This window comes from Macaca fascicularis, chromosome X, assembly GCF_037993035.2.
Source record: "Macaca fascicularis isolate 582-1 chromosome X, T2T-MFA8v1.1".
Lineage (NCBI taxonomy): Eukaryota > Metazoa > Chordata > Mammalia > Primates > Cercopithecidae > Macaca > Macaca fascicularis.
The window spans coordinates 139,048,918-139,072,469 of NC_088395.1; the positions used below are offsets into that span (position 1 = coordinate 139,048,918).

At 42.8% G+C, this 23,552-nt stretch overlaps 1 protein-coding gene across 12 annotated transcripts in view; it reads right to left on the reverse strand.

Annotated features, from left to right (window-relative positions):
• Positions 1–23,552, reverse strand: part of HS6ST2 (heparan sulfate 6-O-sulfotransferase 2) — a 356,277-nt gene that overhangs the window by 160,449 nt on the left and 172,276 nt on the right. Inside the window, exon 3 of one of the 12 annotated variants that reach the window (XM_074029198.1) lies at positions 23,370–23,522. The exons of the other annotated variants lie outside the window; for them this stretch is intronic. Coding sequence (XP_073885299.1) covers positions 23,393–23,522 — 130 coding nt within the window. The 3' untranslated portion in view covers positions 23,370–23,392. The remainder of the gene's footprint in view (positions 1–23,369; positions 23,523–23,552) is intronic. 12 annotated transcript variants of the gene reach the window in all.

Below are 23,552 nucleotides of genomic sequence, written 5' to 3' on the forward strand. Positions count from 1 at the left end.
GATCCTCCACATTGGCCCCATCTCCCCTGCCACATCCAGAACACATAATAATGATGAAAAACCAACATTTCTTGAACCTTTACCATGTGCCTGGTCTATGCTAAGCAGTTCACATGAATAAATTCGTCTGTTCCTCCCGATAACCCTATAAGGTTGGTACTCTTACTATTTCCAGTTTACAGATAAGGAAACTGAGACTCAGAGAGATAGTGGATAGCCCAAACCCACACAGCTAGCAAGTGGCACAGTCATAATTCTAACCCAGGAGGTCTGCCGCCTGAGTCAATAGCTCCAGCTCCACCCACTGTCAGTCACCCAACTTCACTCATATCCCTTTTCCAGATGGTCCTCCACATCTGTGAGCTGCATTTCTCACAGGAGTGGATGAAGCTGCCCTTACGGGGAAGGCATCAGAAACCACACTGCACATGCAAGATCAGCTACGTGGGATACATGTTGAGCTCATCTCTGATTTGCACAGGAGCCAAGCTTCACTGACTTTGTTCAGTCTCCACATGGCCAGCCCTTTACACATCAAGAGCTCTGGTACCTGGCTGCCATCTCCCTCCCTGTGTTTGAGATAAACTTTCCCTCCTTTGCCTCCCAAAGGATTGTGACCTTTTCATCATCCAAATAACTTTTAGACCTACCCTCTCCTTCAGTATAAAACTGCCCCCATGCCTCCCTTCATTCTGGCTGAAAACAATGTCTCTAATGTGAGCGCATAATAGCTACCATTTATAGAGCACTTACCAAGTGCCAGACACCCTGCCAGGCACTTTGCATGCATCCTATCATTGAACCCTCATAACTATTCCATGAGATAGACACTAGTATTGTTCCTATTTTACAGATGAGGACATTGAGGCTCAGTTAGATTAACTGATTTGCCCAAGGTAACCCATCAAGGTAGTGCCACAGGCTGGATTAGGGTCTGAAGCTATGGCTCATTGACAGGTCGTTTTACTTGACACGGTCGTTTTACACTGACAGATCAGTGTAGTCACTCATCTGTTACATGATGAAAATAAGAGTTTCCACCTAATGGAGTTGTGAGAATGACATGAGATAATGTGGGCAAAGACTTAGCACAGTGCCTGAACACAGTAAGCTCCTGACAGTGAATATTCTGCTTACTGATGAGCAGGATTCATGAGGTAGGCTGCTACTCTGAGTCCCCAGCCTCAAGATGACTGGAAAACTGAATACAGATCCAGGCTAACTAGCTGAAGCTGAGCCTTGAGCCTGTCTCGGGGGCAGTGGATGAGGTGCCTTTGGGTTTTGTTTCTGTGCCAAGATGTTATTATCCACTGTATACTTATAATCGAACCTATCTCCACACCATCTAGGTGAGACAACATACTGTGGCACATGCTATTGTGGACTGTAGCTGAACACATTAGCAAACACTCTGGATTGACATGTCCTCTGACCATACCTAGCTATAAGGTTTCTCACATATACTGTCTTACCAAAAGCTAGAAAGGATGAGACTGTTTTCTGTTGGGTCAGTGATGAGTCCAAACTTCTGACAAGAGATAAAGGTAGTCTTAACGTGAAAAGATATAGACAATAACACAATTGGTTTAAAAGGTTAAAAGGCTAGGTAGACACAGAATAACTTCATATGTCCTAGGTGTAATATTCAAGGTATGAAGGAAGATTCTAAGTAAAAAGAAGGGGTGACTACTTCTCCCTTGCAGAAAATAAGAGAAAGCTTCATAGAGGGGAAGACAGTTGAGCTGGGTCTTCAATGATGAGTTGAAGGCAGGCTGAGATGGCGAGGGGAGGGGAATAGCTTTTCAGGCAAAAAACAAAAACAAAACCACAACACAGAGGTGTGTGAGGAAGATGAGTATTCTCAAGAATGGTGAGAGTAGTGAGAGTTTAAGGGGGAGAGGTGGCTAGACAGGTGTATTAGTCCATTTTTATACTGCTATAAAGAACTGCCCAAGACTGGGCAATTTATAAAGAAAGAGGTTTAACTGACTCACAGTTCTGCATGGCTGGGGAGGCCTCAGGAAACTTATAATTGAGGTGGAAGGTGAATGAGAAGCAAGGCACGTCTTTCATGGTGGCAGGAGACAGAGCACAGGCAGGGGAAATTGCTACTTACAAAACCATCAGATCTGATGAGAACTCACCCACTATCACAAGAATAGCATGGTGGAAACTGACTCCATGATTCAATCACCTCCACCTGGTCTCTCCCTTGAAATGTGGGGATTATGGGGATTACAATTTAAGATGAAATTTGGGTGGGGACACAAAGCCTAACCACATCGACAGGTGAGCAGAGGTCAGATGAACAAGAGCCTTGTATGGCAGGCCAAGGATCAGAACATTCATCCTGTGGTTACAAATGTGTTCTGCAGAAGGTTGTGAGCAGGCCCCATGCTTAAAAATATGAGTGTTTGGGAGGAGGGGTGATTCCATGATGAAATCCATTTGGGATGCTGAAGTATATAAATGTAAGCCTGTTTTTAACTTAAGGGATTCTCAGGACATTTAACATGCTATCTGAATCTCCAAAAGGAAACAAAAAGTATAGTACACAGAAAGTTTCCAAAGCTACTTGACCACAGTCCTATTTTTCACAGAGTATCCTGGAAAAATAGGCTGCAAATGTACTTTGGAAAATAGAGGTTCTGAGAGCCATAGAACCGTTTAGCCCCTCAAAAGATCTCTTTTAGCAGCATGGAAAACAGACTCGTGCAGTGAAGCAGATTCAGAGAGACTTTTTAGGAGGCTCTTGAAAAGAATCCTCAGTTAAAGAAGGAGTCTTGGGCATAGAGAAGAGAGAGGTCATGTTTAAGAAATAATCACAAAACAGAATGCAGAGAACTTGATGGACTGATTTAGATGAGTGGGTGAGGGAAAAGATAACGCCCAAGTTGCTGGCTTCATAGATCCTGCAAAAGGGATTGAATGGGGTGGTGGTTAGGGGAGTGTGTGGAGCCTCTGTCGAATATCCCAAATGAATAAGTCTAGTAGGCAGTAGATGGATAGGCCTGAAGCTTAGGAGAGAGGTCAGGACTGCAGAGGTAGATTTGAGATTGATCAGCATAGAGCTGGTACACCTATGAGAATGAATGAAATAGCCCAATTCAAGAGAGAGAGAGACCATTAGTGCTAAATACTATGAAGGCAGGTTAGATAAGAACTGATTAGGGTTGGGTTTGATGGTTTGGTCATCAAACGACCTACAGGAGTATTACTTTCATTGGAGATGCTGGGATAGAAGCCAGATTCAGGAACCAAAGAAGAGTGGAAGGTGAAACTATGGAGAAAGCAAATCTAGGCAACATTTAGGGGAAAAAAAAGTAACAATATGTATATCTTTTTAAAAAGACATAGGGGAAGAGGGTCATGATAGGTGAAGTAAAAGAAGCATAACTTCAATTACATGTCAGGTTAACCCAGGTTCTTACACAGTTTGTGTAACCTTGAGTAAATCACGTCAATGACCTGGGCCTCAGTTTCTAAATCCATAAAATTGGGATAGTAATCATGGGCACCTCAGGGCATACTTTGAAAATCAAATTATTTGTTAGGGTAACATACGGGTGAATGTACTCACCCTGGTGCCTGGTGCTTGGCACAAAGTTGGTATTTCACAAGTGTTCAATCTCATTTCCTAAATCACAGAGACGATGAAATGATGCTGGTGCTGTTTTGCAGACTCAAAATCTTTACATAGATTTGTGTGATAGATGGAGATGGTGTCTGTAAATCTCTCTCAAATTTGTCTCTTTGTCAAGAACCTGAAACCTGTCCAGACTCGCACTGTCTCCTCTCTCCCAAGCCCCAGTCCTTGTTTGTTTAAGTCATTCACCACCATCTGAAGCAGCTGGAACTTTCCCCTTCATCTCTACCCACCCACACACACACAAAGTGGTCCCTGGGGTCCCTGGCAGGGCAAATTTCCTCAACAATAGCTTTCTTTCACCCAAACACACACAGGGGCCTCCCAAGGGAATTCTCAGGGAGACCCCAAGCCTGGGAATTTCAGTCTGGAATTACTGTACTCTAGGAATCCCTCCCTCAGGTCCCAATAACTCTGCCTCAGGAAGCCGTCTCCAGGAAGGCCAGCCCAGGAGCACTGAGGCTTGTATTGGGAAAGTTCCTGGGAATGAAACCTTAAATGGAAGACGAGGTCTTCTTTGCTTGGGGCCTCCTAAAAGTCTCCTCTCCATAGACTTTTGCATACTGGGAGAGTCATAAAGTAATGAAGGCAAGCAATTCTTCTGAATGCAGATGGCAAGGTTGCCAAAAATATTCTCCTGGAAAGCTAACAATATTAGCTGGAATCAGGTAGGAAAGGGAGGCAATCCAAACCACCGAAGCAAGGTGCCGAAGGAATTTGGCACAGGCATTCGGAGTATTGAGGCCAACGTATACACTTCTCACTCTTGTCACCAAGAAGAATGTGACTCTCCCTCTAAGTTGCAAGCGGATGGGTGAGCAGAGCAGAAAAATGTCCCCAAATTCAACAAGACACTCCAAGCTAGGGGTTCTCCACACCTCAGTTGCACATGAGTCACCTGACAAGCCTTTAAAATTACAAACGCCCCAATTCTTACTTAAGACTGAATGAATTAGAATCTTAGGATATAGGAACTGACCCTCAGTGTCTCTTTTTGCTTGCTTGCTTGCTTGTTTGCTTGTTTGTTTGTTTTTTGAGACAGTCTCGCTCTGTCGCCCAGGCTGGAGAGCGGTGGCGTGATGACTCACCGCAATCGGCGCCTCCCAGGTTCAAGTGATTCTCCTGCCTCAGCCTCCCAAGTAGCTGGGATTACAGGCAAGCGCCACCACGCCTGGCTAATTTTTGTATTTTTAGTAGAGACAGGGTTTTGCTATGTTAGCTAGGCTGGTCTCAAACTCCTGGCCTCAAGTGATCTGCCCACCTTGGCCTCCAAACGTGCTGGGATTACAGGTGTGAGCCTCAGTGTTTCTGAAAAGCTCCCTGGGTGACTGAAATCACAGCCAGGGTTGAGAATACTTCCAGAACATGTGAAATGCTCAAGCATAGTGCCTAACACACAATGGTTGTGAGCTAAACAAGAGTCCCCTCTTCTGCTTTCTCAGCAGACACCAACCACACCATTGAAAGAAACTGCATTTGGTCAGGCTGGCACCACATCAAAAAACAATCCCACAGATTGCCAAATGAGGTCCTAAAGAAATGACCAGATGGTATTTGAAATCTTTACACATTAGGCTCAGCCACTTCCAGGTGCCAGACATGTCCCTTGGGAAAGCTCTCTAGAATCTGTCCTTTTCTGTCCCACTCTACCTCATCCTTGGTTCAGTTCAGAAAAGTGGATATCCTTGTCCAGAGATATGGACCCCTGAGTCACTCCAGATTGCAGGCCCCAGTTGTAATAGTGACTGAAACACATTTGTTAGCTGTCTCCTTAGCCTTTTAATATATGATATAAACCTTCTCACTCAGTTACACTTTTCAATTTAAAAGCTACATTTGAGTCTTCTCAACTTAATTGAGGCAAAAAAAGACAATTAAACGTTTTATCAAAGTCAAGTCGTACTGGTGGCTTTCAACATACCCCCAGAGAGACCTTGCATGGTGACTCTATCACACAAGACTTCAAGCTGATGCTGAGGCTCAAGTATGGCCCTTGGAAGTGTTCAGAAGACAGAAATGTGGAGAACCGAAGCATGAAATTGCTTTGAAATGATGAAACAAAGATGCATTTTTCTTCCCAATCAAATCATCCCTGGAAATCCTGACAGCAGGTTTACTCAACGACCTTGAAATCTAATCTCTAACATTGCTGGTCATACTTTGGTCCCCTGTTCAGCACATCACCCTATAATGCAGCCCATTTGCCTATAAATCACTCCCAAAGGGACACACTAACATCATTGGACACTTGAAGGATGGCTTCTAACACGATCGCTGAATTGAACTGAAGCACAAAAATACCTTCTGCCAGCTCCAAAACACACACTGCTCAAATGGCAATGCCATGATGGAAGTTAAAATTGGGGGCAGACCAGCCCCAAAACTAGGCTGAATTCATGTGCTCTCAGAGGTAGAACCATTCCAAAAATGTGGGGATGGGGAGACTGAAAAGTTCATTCTCATCCTTGCAATTACTATGGGACTATGTTATTTACAACCAACTGAGGGAGCACTGTCGAGTTCTGGTTACCATAGTAGAAAGGGCACTGCACTGGGAGACAGCCGAGTCCATTCTTGGATCTGCTGCTATCCAGCTGTATGATTTTTGAGAGATACAGACAAGTGGTTATACCCAAGGTCTACAGCATCACTAATGAACTGTGTGACTCTGTAGGCAAGTCACTTAATTTCTCTGTGTCTCAGTTCCCTCATCTGTAAATTGGAATCATAATAGTTTCTACTTCACTGGGTTGTTCTGAGGATTAAATAGGGTAATATACAGTAAACGCTTAGAACAGTGACTGCCACATGTGCATTACTTTGTAAATTTTAGTTATCAGTACTTTGTAGCTATAAAATGAAAATTGGACTCAATGACCCCAAGTCGCCTTCGAGCTGGATGACTATGTTCCATTTATGTGACATCTAGAACCTCTGCCAGATGTGGAAGTTAAAGCACCAGCTTATGGTAGGAATGCCAGGGCCAGCCTGCTTGCTTTTACAGTAAAATCTTGAAGATGTGACATATTTGGGGAATGAGTCATTCTGGTTAACCAAATCTTCCGAACTACAAAGGTTCAGCACTTTACATTTTCTGAGGAGTCACTCAGCTGTACCTCCTACCACCACCTTGAGTTTTGTCATTACTTTTAATGGTGAAACTGGCAGTTACCTTTGCACCAACCTAATAGTTCTCCTCTCTGCGGTTTTGCCATCCTCAAAGCTGCATCTTTAATCGTTGTCACTATCTTCTTTCTCTTTGCTTCCTGTCTTTGTTTCTATTACCTTTTTTTTTTTTTTTTTTTTTTTTTTAACAGAGTTTCACTCTTGTTACCCAGGCTGGATGGAGTGCCAAGGCCCTGTCTTGGCTCACTGCAACCTCCACCTCCAAGATTCAAGCGATTCTCCTGCCTCAGCCTCCCAAGTAACTGGGATTACAGGCACCCACCACCACACCCAGCTAATTTTTGTATTTTTAGTAGAGATGGGGTTTCACCATGTTGGCCAGGCTGGTCTCGAACTCCTGACTTTGTGATCCACCTGTCTTGGCCTCCCAAAGTGCTGGGATTACAGGCATGAGCCACCACGCCTGGCCTATATGCTCAAAAGTATTTTTAACACAGTGGCTCACGCCTGTAATCCCAGCACTTTAGGAGGCAGAGGCAGGTGGATCACCTGAGGTCAGGAGTTTTGAGACCAGCCTGGTGAACATGGCAAAACCCCTGTCTCTCCTAAGAATACAAAACTGAGCTGGGCGTTGTGGTGCATGCCTGTAATCTCAGCTACTCGGGAGGCTGAGACAGGAGGCAGAGGTTGAACCCGCGAGGCAGAGATTGTGGTGAGTAGAGTTCGAGCCACTGCACTCCGGCCTCGGTGACAGAGCAAGACTCCATCTCAAAAAAAAAAAAAAAAAGGTATTTTTGGATGAATTGATGACATGTATTTATCTGTCCATCATTCATTCATTCATCCTTTGGTTATTCAAGGCATTTCTCTTTGTTTGGTTATGAAGCTAACAATAGGGTATTGAATAACCCTTGAAGTCTCAGTGTTTGGATCTTTTCTCATGTTTTTTGCAGAATGATTCTTTGCAACCAAAAGCATATTCAGAAACTAGAGACAAGCATACTTCATTTTATTGTGCCTCAAAGATACCGGGATTTTAATAAATTGAAGGTTTGTAGTAACCCTGCGTTGAGTAAGTCTATTGGCTCCATTTTTCCAACAGCATGTGCTCACTTCCTGTCTCTGTGTTACATTTTGGTAATTTTCACAATATTTCAAATTTTTTCATTATTACTATATCTGTTATGGTCATCTGTAATCAGTGATCATTGATGTTACTCTTGTAACTATTTGGGGGCACCATAAACTGCACCCAAATAAATCGGTGAACTTAAATGGTAAAAGTTGTGCGTGCTCAGACTGCTCCACTAACTAGCCATTCCTTCATCTCTCTCCCTCTCCTTGGGCCTTGCTATTTCCTGAGACACAACAATACTGAAATTAGGCCAGTGATTGCCCTACAATGGTCTCTAAGTGTTCAAGTGAAACAAAGAGTCCCACACCTCTCACTTTAAATCAAAAGCTGGAAATGATTAAACTTAGTGAGGAAGGCACGTTAAAAGCCAAGATAGTCTGAAAACTAGGCCTCTTGTGCCAAATAGTTAGCCAAGTTGTGATTGATCAGGAAGAGTTCTTGAAGGAAATTAGAAGTGCCACTCTGATGAACCCACAAATGATAAGAAAGCAAAACAGCCTTATTGTGGATATGGAGAACATTTTAGTGGTCTGGATAGATTAAAACAGCCACAACATTCCCTTAAGCCAAAGCCTAATCCAGAACAAGGCTCTAACTCTCTTCAATTCTGTGAAGGCTGAGAGTGCTCAGGAAGCTGCAGAACACAAGTTGAAAGCTAGCAGAGGTTGGTTCATGAGGTTTAAGGAAAGAAGCTGTCTCCATAACATAAAAGTTCAAAGTGAAACAGCAGGTACTGAGTTAAAAGCTATAGCCAGTTATCCAGAAGACACAGGTAAGATCATTTATGAAGGTGGCTATGCCAAACAACAGATTTTCAATGTAGATTAAACAGACTTATATTGGAAGTAAATGCCATCTAGGGCTTTCATAGCTAGAGAGAAATCTATATTTGGCTTCAAAGCTTCAACAGACAGCATCACTCTCTTGTTAGGAGCTAATGTAGCTGATGACTCTAAGTTGAAGCTAATGCTCATTTACCATTTCGAAACTCCCAGGGCCATTAAGAATTATGTTAAATCTACTCTGTCTGTAATCTATAAATGGAACAACAAAACCTGGATGACAGCACATCTGTTTACAGCGTGGTTTAGTGAATATTTAAAACTCACCATTGAGACCTATTGCTCAGAAAAATGATTCCTTTCAAAATATTGTTGCTCACTGACAATGTACCTGGTCACCCGAGAGCTCTGATAGAGATCTACAAAGAGATCAATGTTTTCATGCCTGCTAACACAACATCCATTCTTCAGTGCAGGGATCAAGGAATAATTTCAACTTTCAAGTCTTATCATTTAAGAAATACATTTTGTAAGGCTATAGCTGCCATAGTGATTCCTCTGATGGATCTGGGAAAAGTACAGTAAAAACCTTCTGGAATGGATCTACCAATCTAGATGTCATTAAGAACATTTGTAATTCAATGGAGGAGGTCAAAATTTCAACATTAACGGGAGTTTGGCAGAAGCTGATTCCAACCCTCATTAATCACTTTGAGGGGTTCAAGACTTCAGTGCAGGAAGTCACTGCAGATGTGGTAGAAACAGCAAGAGAACTAGAATTAGAGGAAGAGCCTGAAGGTGTCACTGGATTGCTACAATCTCATGATCAAACTTGAAGGAAGGAGTAGTTGCTTCTTATGGATTAGCAAAGAAGGTGGTTTCTTGAGATAGAATCTACTCCTGGTGAAGATGCTGTGAATAGTGTTGAAATGACAAGAAAATATTTAGAATATTACATAAACTTAGTTGATAAAGCAACAGCAGAGTTTGAGAAGATGGACTCCAATTTTGAAAGAAGTTTTTCTGTGGGTAAAATGCTCTCAAACAGCATCACATGCTACAGAGAAATCTTTTGTGAAAGGAAGAGTCAATTGATGTGACAAACTTCACTGTTGTCTTATTTTAAGAAAGTGCCACAGCCACCCCAACCTTCAGCAATGAACACCCTGATTAGTCAGCAACCGTGCACATTGAGGCAGGACCCTCCACCAGCAAAACAATGACAACTCACTGAAAGTTTAGATGATAGCCTCTTTTTTTTTTTAAGCAATAAACTCTTTGTAAATTAAGGCACGTACATTTTTTAGTCATCATAATGTTATTCACACTTAACAGAACACAGTATGGTGTAAATATAACTTCTATATACACTAGGAAACCAAAAAATTCATGTGGCTCATTGTTTTGCAATATTCACATTATTGTGGTGGTCTGGAACTAAACCTGCAGTATCTCAAAGATATGCCTGTATTCAAAAGTATTTTTGTATAAATGGATATGTATTCATGTATCCATTCATTCACTCATCTTTTCAGTTATTCAAGGCATTTTGGTCATGAAACTAATTATAGAGTATTGGATAATCCTTGAAGTCACAGTATTTGGCTCTCTTTCATGATGTTTGTAGAATGACGCTTTGCAACCAAAAATGAATTCAGAAAATAGATACATACATATCTCTAAAAGTAGCACTGTTCTGGGTACTAAGGCATTAACAGGGTAACTGACAATGGTTAAACTTTAAAATGCATATTACATTTTCTTACATGTTGGTGAAATAATTTTTTAAACCCTCTTCAGGCTGGGCGTGGTGGTTCATGCCTGTAATCTCAACACTTTGGGAAGCCGGCGGGGAAGATGACTTGAGGCCAGAAGTTCAAGACCAGCCTAGTCTGGTCAACATGGTGAGATCCCATCTCTACATTTTTAAAAAAATTAGCCAAATGTGGTGGCACGTGCATATAGTCCCAGCTACTTGGGAGGCTGAGGCAGGAGGATTGCTTGAATCCAGGAGTTTGAGGCTGCAGTGAGTCATGACTGCACCACTGCATTCCAGCCTGGGTGATAGAGCAAGGCCGTGTCTCCAAAAGCTAAAAAACCCTCTTCAAAGAAAATCTTAAGATATGTTTGTGGTCAAAGATATGGAATGGCGACTATCACTTCTCACTGTATAGTATTTTGGGTAATATATTCTGGGAACCACCCTCAGAAAACCATTATAAGTATACCATTGTCTGTTTTGCCAAAACCTTTAATTTTTACCAACATTCAAAATACTTGATACCACAGTCAATCTTTAACTATTGAATAAATATTTTTAGTTGAATTAAAGGCATACTGGCTTTCCAGCATGGACCTCCAGTTCCCTCTTCATAATTCTCATCGCAATATGATCTCCTAGAAATATGAGCTTATTGATGAGGCTTTAACAAAAGATACCTATGTCCATCAACAATGGCTAGAAATCACTATCCAATTTATAAAACGAGTATTTTCTTTTTCAGTGTCAAAATAATATTTTGTTACTTTGCACTGATTCCCTTTAAAGTCGGAAACTGGGTGTAGTTTGAGGTGTGAACTAGCAAAAAAGTTTTTCTTTTCTTTTTTCTTGTCCTTTCTTTAAATAAGCAAAAAGAAGATTTAACCAGTGAAGTGTACAGCTCAATGTTTTGGGTTTGTCATGTTAAACCAGGGTTTTCAAAAAGCTACTCCTTTTTCTCTTGAAAGTTACAATTTCCTAGTGAGAGCTCATCTCTACCGAAAAAAAAAAAAAATCAAACAAATAGCTGGGTGTAGTGGCACATACTTGTAGTCCCAGCTACCTGGGAGGCTGAAGTGGGAGGATCACTTGAGCCCAGGAAATTGAGGCTGCAGTAAGCCATAACACCTCAAATAGAAACTTCATATCCTTTAACTGTTATCTACCAATCTCCCTCTTCCCCCATCACCTGCCAACCACCAATCTGCTTTCTGTCTCTATGGATTTGCTTATTCTAATATTTCATATAAATGGAATCATACAATTAATGGCCTTTGCGTCTGGCTTCTATCACTTAGTGTAATGTCTCCGTAGTTTATCCATGTTGTAGCATATATCAGTCCTGTTTATGAAAAAATAGTATGCCATTATATGGATATACCACATGTTGTTTACCCCTTCGTCAGCTGATGGCATGTAGATTGCTTCCACCTTTTAGCTGATGTGTTTTTAAGATATAGATAGTGAGTTATCAATTAGGATCCCAAATCAGGTCCACAACAACTCTAGAAGAATCCCTGGGAATGTTTCCCATGACAAGTTGCAAATCTCCAAATCAACTCCTTTTTTTTTTTTTTTTTTTTTTTTTTTTTTTTTTTTTGATGGAGTCGTGCTCTGTCGCCCAGGCTGCAGTGCAGTGGCACAATCTCAGCTCATCACAATGTCCGCCTCCCGAGTTCAGGCAATTTTCTTGCTTCAGCCTCCTGAGTAGCTGGCATTACAGGCACCCACCACCACGCCTGGCTAATTTTTATATTTTTAGTAGAGACGGGGTTTCACCATGTTGGTCAGGCTGGTCTCAAACTCCTGACCTCAGGTGATCCACCGATCTCGGCCTCTCAAAGTACTGGAATGCGCCCGGCCCAAATCAACTCTTTTTACATACCAGCCCCTGTGCTAGATGCTGGGCTTATCGACCAGAATGGAATATGTCCCTGATTTCAGGTAGAAACAGTACTGAAAGAGAGAGAGATGAGGAGAGAGTGTTTTCTTCTGTAATGGTTCCCATCTTCCTCCTGTATCTTTACTGGCTTGCTATAGAATTGGTCAGAGGTTTAGCTTTGTTGACAGAAGGTGTCAACCTACTTACATAGGAACATTTGGCTTGACTTCCATGCCTGGACTTATTACATTTAATAGTATTTGGTACCCTGAGCATGGTGTACAGATGTCAAATCAAGTACAATTAGAGTTGGGGTGAAAATGTTTGGTATTTCACAATTAAACACTTTTCAGGACAAGAAGTCAAAGTAGCTATGCTCCTGATAATGTGCTAAGAAAGGAGCCTGAGAGAATACTAACCGAACGCAATCTAAATCTCACTTTGTTCATGTTAACTTCTTCCTTTTGGAATTTCAACTACTTAATTATAATCCCGAAACTGTGTTTGATTCATTCTTGACAAGACCATATGTGCCCGTTTTGCCAGATTCTAGTAAAATAGATATTCCGTGCCACGTTTCACCACTCTGCCATTTGTAAAATTAGCAATTTCAGGGAAGCAAAAGGCTACTTGCCGTTTTGCTGGATCAGCACCTCATTTGGTCTGCTTGCATATGCTGTGAGTAGAATTAAAGAATGCACAATTTTGTCTCTAGATAAATAAATTTGAATGCAAAATAGATGCAAAGCTGTGTCTTGAGAGACAGGGTTCATTTAAATCTCAAACTAGCTCTCATATCAGAAATGTAGCACTTGGACTTAGATGAAGGCTTCCTTCTGCTCTGGAAATGTGCTTTAAGGACAAGGGAACCTGTCCACCAAGGGGGTAGGATAGCACCAATTTTCTCTCCTCCAAAGGACAATGTCAATTACGTGACTACCCTTTGTTAAATTTCTTATAATCACTTATTTTTGAAACAGGGTCTTACTCTGTTGCCCAGGCTGGAGTGTAGTGGCATGATCATGGCTCACTGCAGCCCTGTCCTCCCGGGCTCAAGTGATCCTCTCACCTCAGTTTCCTGAGTAGCTGGGACTACAGGTGCATTTCACCACTCCTGGATTATTACTATTATTATTATTATTACTATTATTATTATTTGTAGAGACAGGATTTTGCCATGTTGCCCAGGCTGGTCTCGAACTCCTGGGCTTCAGCAATCCACCTACCTCGGTCTCCCACAGTTCTGGGATTACAGGCGTAAGCCACTGCGCCTGGCCCTCATTTAACCTTTGCAATGATCCAGCAGTGCATAATGGGAAAGGATTATGCTAGTTGCTGTGCAGTCGCAGAAATTGTAATTAAGAAACTTGCTCACAGTCATACACCTCAGACATGGTAGAGCTGGCCTTGACGTTAGTCCTTCTGGCACCCATCGCAAGGTCCTTTCCACTGCCCCTATGTATTGGGGGCGACCTTAGGACTGTCACCCTGTCTAGTATGCATGGGTCTTTGTCCTGAAAGCACACTTCCAGACTGAAGTCCCGGTTTTATTCCCTAAGAACCTGCAGGCAGTGGCATTCATAGGCGGGAGCAAAGGGGAAGGTAATTAAACTGGGAGACAGAGAAATCTGTCGTCTTCAGCTTTTCCCCTCTTTTCCCTAGCTGGGGCTACTCCTTCCTTCCACTTCACTGAGACTGAGAGGGAAGAGGATGGTGCTGAAGTCTTTCCCCCATCACCTACCAACTGCAAATCTGCTTTCTGTCTGTATGAATTTGCCTATTCTGATTCATATAAATGGAATCATACAATAATATGGTCTTTTGTGTCTGGCTTCTATCAACTTAGTGTAATGTCTCCATGGTTTATCCATGGAAGGCTGTGAGTGTTTCAAAGCCACCCTCCGCATTCTTCTTACCATTCTTTGACTGCGCTAATAGGGGCTGAAGGAATGTGGAATCCTCCCTGTGAGAGAGACCTGTGTGGCCCTACTCCCAGAGCTGCTTAGGCAGATAGATCTGGCTGGCTGCACAGGAGCCACAGCCGACATGCTCAAAGCCCTTCCGTACGATAAGTTGTGATCCTTTAGCGAAATGTACATGTACTTTTCTTCACTTGCTGGACTTCCTAATAGTATAGAGAACAAGGGCCTTGAAGTCACAGAGACCTTTTTTTTTTTTTTTTTTTTTTTTTAATGAAACAGTTTCACTGTGTCCCTCAGGCTGGAGTGCAATAGTATAGTCTTGGCTCACTTCAGCCTCAAGCTCCCCAGGCTCAGGTAATTCTCCCACCTCAGCCTCCCAAGTAGCTTGGACTACAGGCATGCACCACCATGCCTGGCTAACTTTTGTATTTTTTTTTTTTTTGTAGGGACAGGGTTTCACCATGTTGCCCAGGCTGGTCTCAAACTCCAGGGCTCAAGCAATCTGCTCACCTTGGCCTCCCAAAGTGCTGGGATTACAGGCATGCACCACCACACCCAGCCTCAGACAGACCTTTAATCAAAGCAGCTCTGTGACTTCTTAGCTGTATGACCTTGAACAACTTAATGTTTAAGTCTCAGATTTCTCATCTGTAACATGGGGATAATATCCTCCACCTCACAGGATCCATGTGAGGATGATATGAGATGATGCTGGTAGCATGGGGCCTGGCATGTGGCACTTACCATTGATAGATATTATTTTAAAGAAATTCTCAAAGCTTAATAATATTTATTGCACATGTTCAGGGAGAGGTTTGGGTCAAGGGTGGGGCACAGTTCTGAGAATCCTCTCCAAGTTTCCCCTCTGCTCGGCAGAGACTGACTGCCTATGGATCTGCAAATCACATCTAACTTGCTTCTGTTCTCCTTATGGAAGCTCATTAACTATAAATATTTCCCATCCCACCTACTGAATTCCTACTGCCACCTGGATACCATTTTCCTCTTTTTAATTCTTGCTGCCCTTGATGGCACCATAACTGAGTCTGGCCTAGGGTATGCTCTAAGTACCTACCATATGCTTTCAATAAAAAGAGAATGACTGTGCTCTGATTGCATTGAAAGTGGCAATCACACATGGACTGGTAAATTTAATGGGAGTGTTTTCTAAGAAACTTTCATTTGGACTTCCAGTGCCCATCACATAAAATGCAATGATCAGGTTGGAACAGCAGTGTAGCTTTGAAATAAACAAAGGTCCATTCACCAAATAGGCCTTAACTGAGACATCTTCAGAGGTGCCCAGCCAGATGGTCACGATTAAAGTCAATCGGCTTTCCATGGCAAGTGGAGCCCTGGGCTCTGACAACTACTTTCAACCATTCCCCCCACGTTAAGCTACTGATGCAGCCCCAACCCATGGAGCAAGGGCAACAGAGCAGTTAAAGTCCCTGAAAGGGACAAGACATGCAAGGATCCTTTGGAGCCAATTACCCCCTATTTCATCAGTGGAGGGTGGGGGGGTGAAGCACTACTACACTTCTATTTTCTTCAGCTTACTTTAAGTAACTGAGAGCTTAATGTAAACCCAAAGTGCTAAAATCATACAAAGGAAAGGAAAATTTAGGGTGGAGGTGAAGGGGTGGATTTGTAAACACACTGCATTATATTCTTTGAGCCAGAAAACTTCAGTAGTCCCCGATTAGCCTGCCTGCTTGTCCTTAGCAAGAGGATTCTGGGAAGGTAAACGCACCCTGACTGAAGCAGGGTATTGAGCTCAATTCAGAGGAATAAAAGTAACTCCAATTTCAAGAAGTCCATAGCACACAGGTGCTAAAAAGACACAAAGATTCAATTAATCTGCCATGTCCTTTCTCCTTGATTGTAGTGGGTACTTGGTTGATGGAGAGAGCTATGTAGTTGGTGGGAAGAAAGCATGCTAAGCTCAAAGCTAAGTCATAGGGATGGAAGCTGTAATGCCAAGCCCTTTATATTTTTCAAGTCAGATGAAAGCTCAAGCCTTCCGAATGCCGAACTGCAGATTGATTAGCTTACCACCCTGTAAAAAGCGCTTGCCAAGAACACTATCGCTACTGGAATTCTGGCTTTTCCCCTGTCTGAAACCTGACAGGGAGAATGGAATTCCATTTAATACCTAACTGTGTAAACGTAGAGCTGTCACTTTAAGACTCTGAGTGTGAACAGGGGTTTGAACCTAATTCCTTCTCTCTAGTGATGGCAGTGGAGTGTGTGTATGCACATGTGTGTGCATTAGGAGAAGGACGAGATGGAGAACAAGAAGAAAGTTCTCATTTGTTCCTCTGAAAGAAGAGCTGATCTGAGTATTGATCTAGTTGACCATCCAGAAAGAGCAACAAGAAAGGGAGTCAAGTTGAAGCCAGGCACGGTGGCGCATGCCTATAATCTCAGCACTTTGGGAGGCTGAGGCGGGTGGATCACCTGAGGTCAGGAGTTCAAGACCAGCCTGGCCAACATGGTGAAACCCCATCTCTACCAAAAAAAATACAAAATTAGCTGGGCATGGAGTGCATACCTGTAATCCCAGCTACTCAGGAGGCTGAGGCAGGAGAATCGCTTGAACCTGGGAGGTGGAGGTTGCACTCCAGCCTGGGCGACAGAAGGAGACTTTGTTTCAAAAAAAAAGTGGGGGGGGGAGTCAAGTTGAAAGAAGGGGGTAAGGCGGGGGGCGGCAGTGTCCCATTCACAAGGGGAAAGATGCTTTTCCCTTCAATGCACCCCATACCTCCCCAATGCTGGATGCTCTCAGGAGACACTGCCTGGACACATGCAAGGAAGGAAGCAAAAGGGGCCCCTAATGAATATTGTTGTTCGGAACCTCAGAAGGATGCAGCATTATCGTAGAAGTCTAGGATTTTGCGACTTGAAAAGGAATGCAGATCTTCAGATTGAGATTCTCATCCAATACCCATTCCACCAACCAGGAAACTGAGGTCCCAAGAGGAACAGGGACCTCCTGGGGTCACTCAGCAGAATAGCCAGCAGGGATCCTTGTTTTCCTGTTTACAAGTCAATGCTTGTCTCAGCAAGCCAGGCCGCCTCTTTGTAGTTTATGATTTTTAGCATGTTACTTTTCTTTATATTTTTGAAAGTGCCGTCGCTTGTGTATTCCTCATTCAGGCTTCACAGCACACTGATTTATTCCAGTATTGTCCTATTTGTGCTACTTTATAAAAAATGTCCCCTGAAGCCTGTCAAAACATATAGTTAGTTATTTTAAAGGGAAAAAAAGGCTCAGTAAACCTTTACAGAGTACATCTTTTGAGTTTGCATAATAAAAAGTTGATTCTGCTAAAATAAAATCTTTTAAAAGTCAAGTGTTTGGCTTTAGGCTGATCTCAAGTTTAAGGTGGACAAGTCTCCAGATCTGATAGAGCTACCAACATCCTGCTACAACATCCCAAGCTCTCACACTTCCAAAGCACTCAGGGGACAGAGTTGCTTCACAGTAGCACTTATCTCAGAGTTTTATAATGATCTGTTTACTTCTTTTCTTCCCTAGCTGACTGTGATTGCCTCAAGGGTGAGAATTCCCTCATGTCTGTGTCCCCGGAACCTTGCAAGGAGGCCTGACCCAGGGTAATTGCTCAGTAAATGCTTGCTGAATAACTTATTAGAATAGCATTATTCCACTTTACAAAGTTCTATGTATGTTGCCCAGGCTGGTGTTGAACTCCTGGGCAGAGTCCTTAAGAGGAAGAGCAGTACCATTAACAAGAGGTGAGTTTCTAGGTTTTAGAAGTCCTTTCAGAGAAACCGATGGTTAAACTTTGGAAAAACTGCAATGTTCGTAAATGCACTTATCTGATTAAAAATGCCTCTAGTTAGACACTAATTAGAAAGGTGAGGTGCTATGGAGTAGAACAGTGTTATCCCATGTAAGCCCAATCCTGATGCCTGGGTCACTTTATTTCATCCAAGACATTTTTAGTGTCCATTTCCCCATAAATCATCATGCTCTCTTTTACTATTTTTAAAAATTGTTTTGAGACAGAGTCTTGCCCTGTCATCCAGGCTGGAGTGCAGTGGTACAATCACTGCTGACTGCAGCCTCAACCTCCCAGGCTCAATCAATCCTCCAACCTCAGCCTCCCAAGAAGCTATACTACAGGTGCGTGCCATCACGCCTGCCTAAGGTTTTTTCTTTTTTTTTTTTTTTTTGCATTTTTTTTTTTTGGTAGAAACAGGGTCTCACTATGTTGCCCAGGCTGGTCTCAAACTCCTGGGATCAAGCAATCTACCCACTTTAGCCTCCAAAGTCCTAGGTTTATAGGTATGAGCTGCTGTGCCCAGCCCTCTTTTACTTTTGAGTTGTTGAATCTGCTTCTGCCACAGAATGGTTTTGTGAGCAGTATGTATCCCAGGATAACCTCTCTGAGCTCCATTTTCTTCATCTGGAATGTGGGGATAATATCATTATCAACCACAGAGGATTGTGGAGATGATTCAATGAAGTAATGTGTGTGAGATGCCTAGTGCACTTCAAAAGTTCTCAATAAATCTAATGATTTATCTGCTTCTCTTGTAAATACTTCACAGGACACACTGTTCTCTTTACCTGCTGGCAAAGGTTGAACTAAAAATGAACAATAAAGTTGAAGGTGAGGTGAGATGTGAGGAAGGACCAATTCTCAAGAGTCTGGAACATGCCAGAACAGTGCTATAAAGCAGGGGTCCCCAACCCTCAGGCCACGGACTGGGTCACACAGCAAGAGGTGAGCAGTAGATGAGCGAGCTAAGTTTCATCTGTATTTACAGCCATTCCCTATCACTTGCATTACCGCCTGAGCTCTGTTCTGCCTCCAGTAAGATCGGTAGTGGCATTAGATTCTCATGGCAGTGCAAATCCTATTGGGAACTGCACATGTGAGGGATCTAAGTTGCATGCTCCTTATGAGAATCTAATGCCAGATGATCTGTCACTGTCTCCCATCACCCCTAGACAGGACCATCTAGTTGCAGGATAACAAGCTCAGGACTCCCACTGATCCACATTGTAGTGAATTATATAATTATTTAATTATATTTTACAAAACAGTAATTATCAAAATATAGTGCACAATAAATGTAACGCACTTGAACCATCCTGAAACCATCCCCTGCCCCCTAAGCCCATGGAAAAATTGTCTTCCATGAAACCAGTCCCTGATGCTAAAAAAGTTGGGGACCACTGCTGTAGAGCACCTCACTCCCACCAACCCCTATGTTGACTGCTGCCCCACGTGCCTGCCTAAGCCCCAGAGCCCACCTTGCAGTGGAGAAATCTATCATACCATGATCCGCAATTGTGAGCTCCAGAGGGACTACATGCTGACTGGCTGGTTTCTAACTGGGTGACAGAGTTTGGTTTTGTGCCCCTACCCAAATCTCATCTCAAATTGGAATCCCCAGGTGTTGAGGGAGGAACCTGGTGGGAGGTGATGGGATCATAGGGGTGGTTTCTCCCATGCTGTTCTCATGATAGTGAGTGAATTCTCATGAGAACTGATGGTTTTATAAATGTTTGGCAGTTCCTCCTTCACTTTCTTCTCTCACCTGCTACCATGTAAGACGTTCCTGCTTCCCCTTCAGCCATAATTGTAAGTTTCCTGAGGCCTCCCCAGCCATGTGGAACTTTGAGTCCATTAAACTTCTTTTCTTTATAAATTACCCAGTCTCAGGCAGTTCTTTATAGCAGTGTGAAAACCAACTAATACACTAGGTATTGTTCCTGACTCCTGACTCTAGTGTTTCAAGGGGTATACCCAGAAGCCCATGACACAGGAACTTGGCTCATGCCTCCTGGGAGAAATTAACCAACAGGAAGAAAAGAATTGCTTGAACCCAGGAGGCGGAGGTTGCAGTGAGCTGAGATCCCATCACTGCACTCCAGCTTGGGTGACAAAGCAAGACTCCGTCTCAAAAAAAAAAAAAAAATTCTATAGTTCTAATATCCTCCTATTTTCTTGCTCAGTCCCATTTGCAGCTTACTCATTCTCCCTCCCTTCTCTTGTGTTGGATTCGTTTTATATTATTTGATTAGTTTCACTGCTTTGAAAATTGAATATTGATTATGAGATAAAGTATGGGAAGAAACATTAACATTTTTTACTTGAAAAGAGGACTTGGCAGGATTGTCCTCTGATGGATTACACAGTGAGATTCCTAAAGCCAGACCACTCCGCAGGCCAGTAGAATTGCAGCACCAGGTGGATGCTATCTGTTTCCTTTCTCCCTTGGTCCAACAAGGGACTAGAGCTTAGAATGTCCTTCTCCTGGGTTCCTTACTTGCTAGGGATCTCCACTTTCCCAGAGAACTTCTGCTGCCTGTACTTTAGCATGTAGCACTGTTAAGCTCACAGCATAGTAGTCAGAAGGAAAACATTAAATGTGTGCATCCTCAAAGGATTTAGAACAAAGGATGGTTCTAGGACGCCCTATGAAACCATCTTCCCAAGTAAGGATTCCTACTATTAGTTTAAAAATTGATACCTAAGGGATCCAAGTAAACATGTGGCTTTTGTTTTTTATTGACAACAAAAACGATCTAACATATAAATACAGGATGAGATGTTTATCCTCTCCAGGGTAGATATTACTGTGAAGCTGTAAGGTAAATGTGTGATTTTTATAGAAGTCTAAGTAGTTTATAGATTTTAATCCAGAGCTGTTCTGAATGAATGCAATTAACATTGCTTGTAATATAAAATACCTGTATAACATATAATTAAATAAATCAACTCATTAATGAAGGCATGTGTGAAAGACAGGTGATGATGACAAGGAAAGCCCTAAGTGGTACTATAGAACACTACCATGATGCTGCTATAGCTCACGGAAAACTAACCAAGTGAGAAGAGAAAAATGAAACCTTGGTTATGCAAAAGGGTGACAGTCACTTATGTAATCTGCTCATTGTTTTTGTCTAAAACCCGGGCAGCACAAGGATAATAACAGATCTCAATAAGTTTGTGTCATATTTTCCTTGTTATCAATTGTCTTGGACTTGAAGAGAAGCCCGGATGCATCTTTTCTCTGTCCTCAAGTGTGTGGTCTTCTCATGCAGCAAGGCTGCCTGCCTTTTCAGTTTCATAGATGAAGGGGACACTGTAAAGTAGTAACACTTTCCCAGGAAAATACATCTTCATTCCAAAATAAACTATGAGATTCTACAAACAGAGCAGAGCAGCTATCTCCCCTAGATGACTTGTGGCTAAACTTCTTGGGGGGCTAACAAATATTTCGAAGGCAAGGGATAACAGGTGAAAATGCACTCAGATACTGCCTGGGAACAGCAGGGTACCAGGAATGCACCTTCACCTCTGCCTCTCGTATTCTGCATGCAAAACCAAACTGAGCCTCTGTGATTTTTCCAGGCTCAGGAAAGTTTCAGTGTCAGGAAGAGTGGCTTCAGATCTGCCTTACGATTGGAACCAGGACTGAAGAAAGCCTGATGAAGGAAGGAGATCAAGCAGAAGGCAGAAGGTGCTCAAACGCTTTCCTTTCACTGTAGTTACCAAGCCAGGTTTGGGGTCTCCCTAGAGGAAATTGCCTTGCTAATAAACTTAATCTCCCCACCCCCATTCTGTCCTCCCTCAGGAACATGATCAATAGGGCTGCTTGACAACAGCCATGAGAAGGGGGCCAGGTTAAAGAGACATTTCAAGGAAGTCAAGACAGGCCTAAGGCCAGCCCTGCCCAGTTACAGATGTTCTGTCCACTTCCTTCCAGATCCCAGGCTCTCTACTTGGTTAGCTAAGCAGCCAACTTCTCTCCTTAGTTTGCCCCTCATTGGCCCCCTACTAGTTAGAGCTTCTTTGCTTACTTTTCCTAGTCTCTTCTTTTTCCTAGTCTCCCAGAAAATAGCTCCCTTTTACTTGCTTTCATAGTTTCTTGCTTTACCTCTAGGTCTCCAGCTCTGCCATATCTGCAGGATATGACCTAATGGACACCTATACAAAAGAAGGGCCCTATAGAAGTTGACATGCATGGTACAGAAAATGGGGTATGAAGGCAGCAGATGTGCTTTATTTTATTTTATTATTTGAGTCAGAGTCTTGCTCTGTCACCCAGGCTGGAGTGCAGTGGCACAAACTTGGCTCACTGCAACCTCCACCTCTCAGGTTCAAGCGATTCTCGTGCCTTGGCCTCCTGAGTAACTGGGATTACAGGTGCCCACCACCATTCCCAGCTAATTTTTGTATTTTTAGTAGAGATGGGGTTTCCCATGTTGGCCAGGCTGGTCTCAAACTCCTGGCCTCAAGTGATCCGCCCGCCTCGGCCTCCCAAAGTGCTGAGATTACAGGCGTGAGTCACAGCGCCAGGTCTTCAGATGCATTTTAGAATTTCAAAAATTTCTTAGAATTGCCAGCTGCTGTTTTGGGTAAGTGACTTCCTGAGCCTCAGCTTTCCCGTCTATAACATACATATACAAATAGTAATCTACCTCAGATAATTATGGGTAGTATTACATGAAATAGTATTTGTGAACCCTCTGCACAATGCCTGGCACATAGGAAGTACTAAAAAATTACTGTTTTTATTAATCAGGAGGTGTGACTTTGACACATGCTTCCCTGTACAAAGAAACAGCCTAAAAACAGCTCTCACTGGCCATGGCAAGGGATAAAACTCCAGGCTGTTATTTTTATTATTAAATCAAAACTATATTGATAATTTATATATGAAAACCAATGCTGAACTAAAATAATTGGCTTTATGTACACCTTTGAGCCTATGTCTGTTATAAAAGTGTGACTCCAGTGAGTAAATATGGCAAAAGGACTATTGACAGAAGGTTTTCTCCCTTAAGCTTCTTCCCTGAGCTCGGGAGACTGAAAGATTGTGTGGGAGTTCACAGCTCAGTGACATTGCCATGATTGTTTCTTGTTGGCCATATCCATTCCCACCATTCACTGCTTAGAACCCTGCCCAAGGAAGTGTGCAGATACCTGGACACCACATACCACCTAGCCCAGAGGAAACACATGCACTAGAGGCTGGAAGTCCCAGTGCTCTTCTTGGCCTCATCTCGAGGAAGAAGGCAGAAGCCCACAAGTTGCTATACTACATGGTGTCAGCATCTCTAGCCATACTCACTGCTCTTCTCCTGCTTCACCCATTCATAAGAAAAAGGGGGGCGGACATGGTGGTTCACACCTGTAATCCCAGCACTTTGGGAGGCTGAGGCAGGAGGATCGCTTGAGCTCAGAAGTTTGAGACCAGCCTGGGCAACATGGTGAAACCCCATTTCTACAAAATAAAAAATTTTAAAAAATTAGT